The sequence below is a fragment of the Danio rerio genome, chromosome 18, assembly GCF_052040795.2.
Source record: "Danio rerio strain M-AB ecotype USA chromosome 18, GRCz13ab, whole genome shotgun sequence".
Classification (NCBI taxonomy): Eukaryota; Metazoa; Chordata; class Actinopteri; order Cypriniformes; family Danionidae; genus Danio; species Danio rerio.
Window position 1 is genome coordinate 35,928,983 of NC_141038.1, and position 6,000 is coordinate 35,934,982.

The following is a 6,000-nucleotide window of genomic DNA, read 5'->3' on the forward strand; positions in this document are numbered from 1 at the left end:
TGCATGGGCCGTGAGTTACACCGGTCACCTGACGCAGAAGTATAAATACTTCTGCGCGCTCTCTGTTGGTCTGCATTAACACTTCCAAAACGCTAGTTGGCAGTGAGATGTAAGTGTTCCTCTGTGTCGAGTTTCTTCGCTTCTGTTTTGCTTTTCCTGAACACTTCCTGGCCGTAGTTTGGACACGCCTGCTCGAGAGTAAAAAGCGACATTTTGTGTCTGCCGGTTTTGTTTACTTGCGGGAGTTTCATTGGCATTTTCCTGCACGTGAAATCTGACCAATCAATAAGTAGTTTAGGAAATATGTTTAACAACATCTGGCCAATAAGAGATGTGGATTTTGTCAGATGACTGCATATTGGTTTGTTTCAACTGGTTCGGACCAAAGCCAGTAGTGTGGTGTGAAAACGACCCAAAGACGGCAGAAAATGCAACAATGTATCATTTATTGCCCTTGGTCTGGACCAAATGAAGCGAACTACAGATGTGAAAGCACCCTTAGACACATTATGAAGAGTGCTTGACTAACCCATTATCTTAATGGTATGTCATGAACCTTTCTTTTAATGACTAATTTCCTCTGTATGTACTCTGTACATGTAGGTTTAATGCTGAAATATGTGACAAAAGAAGATGAAGTGTCCTGATCCAGCACTGCTCCAGAGACACCAGCAGCTGCACAGGTAAAACCACAGGTCACCACTGACTAAATCTCCAAAAGACTGACAAAAACATTGGTGCATTTTAGCTTTGACATGGGCATGAGGGTTATAAATTACTGAAAAACAGCTGTGGGTAAAGTATATTGATCGCAAGTGCTTAGACTGTGATCGCATCTTGGTTTTGTTCTGTTGACATGTAATTTCAAATATTCACAGCTTGAAACAGATGGAAATATGACTGCGATTAGTATGACTACTATGATGAAGGCTTAAACGGAGCAGTGCTCATAATATTGAGTGAAAAAAAAAAGATAAAGATAGCTGGGAAGCATAACCTGCTTTGTATTTTCGTAGGAAACACAGTTTAGATCTTTTTAGGGTAAGAGGTGTGTGAGTTATTGCTGTCGGTCTATCACTAAATGTGTCAGGAATATCAAAACAAAACCCACTTCACTCCTTTAGCGACCCTCACAGAGCTTGATCCAAGCTGCCATTTCTCCCCTTGGGTTTTAAGGTTTTTTAAAAAGAAAAAAAATTCCAAGACCCTGTCCAAACTTTAAGGTACCGGGTATTCGATTTGCACAATCCATGCATAAAGTTTTGGCTTGTTGCTTTCACTCGAAAGCTTGACAGAGCCCCTGCGCTTAGCTACTATTGCTAAGCCGAGAATGTAGGTTTTTTGGGTGTGGCTTAGTGAAGGGTCAATTAGCTTAACTCTTTTACAGGCCTGCCTAACTTGGTTAATTTGCTGTTCTATGAGGTCATTGGCTACGTACTGAATCATTCAACCATCATCATTATGAGTATAAGAGGGCAGTTCTTGAAGTAATTTGCATTTTGCATTCACTGTGGAGCTCAATTATTGGGATGCTTTTCTTTCTTCACACACTACCGCTTCTCTATCAACTTAATACAAACACCCCTTGTCAAACAATGGGAGACCCTAAAGATCCTCTGTTTTCGAAGGATGGAGATGTAACTATTGGAGGAGTTTTTGCAATACACAGAAAGGAAACATTGCCTTCTTTTGAGTTTGCACAAAAACCACTACCTCTGTCATGCTCCAGGTTTGTATTTTTTTAAATGATATAGTTTTAAGATAATTAATATAGTATGGTTAAAAACAACAATAATAAAACTGTTTAATACTTATTTCTCCACCTTAAGTATCTGTTAATTTAGTTGCTGTTGAGCCCTCTGATGTAATCTTTGATTTTACAGTGTGAATTTGAGAGATTTTCGGCTGGCACAAATAATGATTTTTGCAATTGAGGAGATAAACAAAAGTAAAAGTTTGCTTCCAAATATTTATATTGGATATCGAATTTATGATACCTGTGGTTCAAGGCTATCTACTATGAGTGCAACAATGGCAGTACTGAGTGGTCAGGAGTTTAGGCCAAGAGACAGATGCAATGATCAGCCTCCTTTACATGCTATTCTCGGTGAATCAGAGTCTTCTGCCACAGTAATTTTGTCCAGAACTACAGGACCTTTCAAAGTTCCAGTGGTAATAAGCAACAGTAACAAAAATTAACAAATCACCTTAATGAAGAGTGCATTATTCATCATTCATGATTTCTTTTTCAGATAAGTCCTTCAGCCACATGTGAATGTCTCAGCAATAGGAAAGATTACCCCTCTTTCTTTAGGACTATTGCTAGTGATTACCACCAGAGCAGAGCACTTGCATACATAGTCAAGCACTTTGGCTGGACTTGGGTGGGAGCTGTGAGCAGTGACAATGACTATGGAAACAATGGAATGGCCATATTTCAAAAAATTGCACAGGAGGAAGGGATTTGTGTTGAATATTCTGTGAAATTCTACCGAACAGAGTCTGATAAACTCAAAAAAGTGGTAAATGAAATTAAAAAAGGCACAGCGAAAGTAATTGTTGCATTTGTTTCATTTGTTGAGATGGGCTTACTTATTGATCAATTGAGTATTCAGAATATTACAGGCTTCCAGCTGATTGGTGTGGAATCATGGATAACTACAAAAAATTACTTCACTCCAAATAGTTTTTCCTCACTGAGGGGATCACTGGGATTTGCAGTGAGAAAAATCAATATTGAAGGGTTTATAGATTATGTTATAAAAGCATTCTGGGATACAGCTTTTCCATGCACCAAGACTGAGGGTAATTCTTCTCAATATTCAATAAGTTGCACCAGATCTGAGGACTTACTTGAGCTAAAAAACTACACTGAAGATGTGCTTGAACAAAGATATGCAAGCAATGTCTATAAAGCAGTTTATGCAGTAGCTCATTCATTACACAGTCTATTGGGGTGCGAAAACCAAGGATTGTGTGATAAAAATAAGCCAATACGCCCGCAACAGGTAAAAAAAAAAAAAAAACATCGGTATCGGAAAGTATGATAAATTTCGATTCTCTCAAAATAATTGGTCTTTGTCTCTTTCTTTAAAAAGATGGTTGAAGCCCTACAAAAGGTTAATTTCACCATACAAATGGGAGATCAGGTGTGGTTTGACAGCACTGGTGGTACGGTGGCCCATTATGAAGTTGTAAACTGGCAGCAGGACTTTGATGGTTCATTCCAGTTTAAAACAGTGGGATACTATGATGCTTCACTTCCCCCTCAGCAACGCTTAATGCTAAATACTAAAAATATAATTTGGGCTGGAGGACAGCAGAAGGTAAATCCTATTAAACTTTTTATACTGCCATTTGATTTTAAATTAAAACAATGTGTAATCAAAACATTCACAACTTGTATTTAGACTTTTCTGAAATGTAGAAAGATCAAAAGAAATAGAAATGAGAAAATGAGTTACATATAAGTAGGTCAACACTTTATAATGATTCTAACGTCACATTTAATGTAACGTGAGGTAATCGTATTGACCCTAAGTAGGGCTTACGCACATGGTAAAAAAAATAAAGAATTGGTTCTGGATAATGATGTGGGTGTTAGAGGCAGAAAGCTGCCAGCTGCTGGTAAGAAAATCAATGTAAGTAAGCAAAATAGCTGTAGCAAAATACACATCAATAGTTTACAACAGCTGTGACAAAGTTGCTTTGTGAGCACCTTTCTAAAATCGTATGATGGCCACTGTATGCAAATATTCTAAGTTGAAAGTGCAAATGAGGTGCACCATTTAGGACAGTTATTATTTGTTTCATCACATTAAACAGTCACTCTGCTTCTCTGTGCATTTTTAGTGATGCCAAATGGCTTTATTTATTAACAGTTGTGAATGATGTATCACAGGAAAACACATGCATATAATATGACGTTATTTTAATAATTTTATTAACTAAAATTATTGACAAAACAATCTTTATCCTTTAGTCTCAGCTTAAATATCTTTATGTATATTTTTTACATGCAGAAGCCAAATTCTGTATGTAGTGAGAGCTGTCCTCCAGGTACTAGGAAGGCTGCACAAAAAGGAAGACCTGTCTGCTGTTATGACTGCATTCCATGCGCAGAGGGAGAAATTAGCAATGAGACAGGTAATCTTCAGCCGAATTGGTTAGTTTTTCTTTTATTGCATATAAGTGAAATCATTTTAATTTGCTTTCTAACTTTTATTACAACTTCAATTACAGATTCAATTAACTGCAAGCAGTGTCTGGAGGAATACTGGTCTAATGCTGAGAAAAATAAATGTGTGTTAAAAGCTGTAGAGTTTCTATCATTCACAGAAATTATGGGTATAATACTAGTCTTTTTCTCACTATTTGGAGTAGTACTAACCACACTAGTGACTGTCCTGTTTTACAGGAAGAAAGACACTCCCATAGTAAAAGCCAACAACTCAGAGCTAAGCTTTCTATTGCTCTTTTCCTTGAGTCTGTGTTTCCTCTGTTCACTCACTTTCATTGGTCGACCCACCGAGTGGTCTTGTATGTTGCGTCACACAGTGTTTGGAATCACTTTTGTCCTTTGTATCTCCTGTGTCCTTGGGAAAACAATAGTGGTGTTAATGGCCTTTAAAGCTACGCTTCCAGGAAGTAATGTCATGAAATGGTTTGGGCCTGTCCAACAAAGACTCAGTGTTCTTGCCTTTACACTTATACAAATTATTATCTGTGTGGTTTGGATAACACTATCTCCTCCATTTCCCTACAAAAATATGGAATATTATAAGGAAAAGATTATTATAGAGTGCAATCTGGGTTCTACATTAGGCTTCTGGGCTGTTTTGGGTTATATCAGCCTACTGTCTGTCTTGTGCTTTGTTCTGGCTTTTCTGGCTCGGAAGCTGCCTGATAACTTTAATGAAGCCAAATTCATCACATTCAGTATGCTTATATTTTGTGCTGTATGGATTACTTTTATACCAGCTTATGTCAGTTCTCCTGGAAAATTGACTGTAGCTGTGGAGATATTCGCCATTTTGTCATCTAGCTTTGGTTTACTATTTTGCATTTTTGCACCTAAATGTTACATCATCCTGCTTAAGCCTGAACAAAATACAAAGCAACATATGATGGGAAAAACTTTAAAGTCATATTAAAAAAATAAAATGTCATCTGTACTGGTACTGTAATAGCAAAATATTTATTTTCAAATACAAAAAAAAAGGGTATTCAAACAATATCAAGTTTAGACATTCATCGCATTGTCACAGAAATGTTCTAAGGCTAGTTCAATAACAAGATTCATTATGGTTTTGTTTTAGCTTAGTTTTTGTTTTGTGAATAAATTTCTGTTTAGCTTTTAACTACAACCGCAAAAAAAAAAAAAAGTTGGGACAGTATAAAAAAAGAATGTAGTGATTTCCAAATTTGCTTTCACCTGTATTCTATTGCAGACAATGCAACAAAACATTATTTAATGTGTTCCTCGTGATTTTTATTAATTAATTATTTATTTTTTTATTTCAAAATAAACACTTATTCCAATTTTGGTTCGTGCAAAAAAAAGAAAAAGAAAAATTGAACCAGGAGTAATTTAGGGGTAGTAATGAGGTAAATTGGTTTAATAATGATGTGATTTGAAACTGGTGACATCAACAGGCGATTGTAATTATGATTTTTACAAAAGCAGCATCCGAGAAAGGTGGGCAGAGGGTCGCCAGTTTCCCAACAAATAAGTGAGAAAATTATTAAAATGTTTAAAAACAATGTTCCTTAAAGAAAAATAGGAAGACTTTTGGATTCTTCACCTTTAACAGCGCATAACATCATTAAACGGTTTAAGGAATCTGGAGGAACTTCTGTGTGTTAAGGACAAGGGTACAAGCCTAAGCTGAAAAACGGTGATCTCTGATCCCTCAGGCAGCACTGCATCAAGCATCCTCATTCATCTAAAAGCAATATCACCATATGGGCTCAGGAATACTTTGGCAAACCTTTATAAAG

General features: G+C 36.6%; 1 protein-coding gene across 3 annotated transcripts; it reads left to right on the forward strand.

Annotated features, from left to right (window-relative positions):
• The first annotated feature begins 1,529 nt into the window (after positions 1 to 1,529).
• Positions 1,530 to 5,548, forward strand: olfcg2 (olfactory receptor C family, g2). Of its 3 annotated transcripts, NM_001110289.1 has the most exons (6): positions 1,530 to 1,729; positions 1,884 to 2,172; positions 2,253 to 3,008; positions 3,099 to 3,326; positions 4,023 to 4,146; positions 4,243 to 5,153. In NM_001110289.1, the coding sequence occupies exons 1-6, from the start codon at positions 1,530 to 1,532 to the stop codon at positions 5,151 to 5,153; spliced, it is 2,508 nt and encodes an 835-aa protein (NP_001103759.1). The 3 variants fall into 3 exon arrangements, with proteins under 3 accessions (NP_001103759.1, XP_087147474.1, XP_087147475.1); XM_087291348.1 differs by having other exon boundaries at positions 4,023 to 5,548; XM_087291349.1 differs by lacking the exons at positions 1,530 to 1,729; positions 1,884 to 2,172; positions 2,253 to 3,008 and having other exon boundaries at positions 3,081 to 3,326; positions 4,243 to 5,548.
• The last annotated feature ends 452 nt before the right edge of the window (positions 5,549 to 6,000 follow it).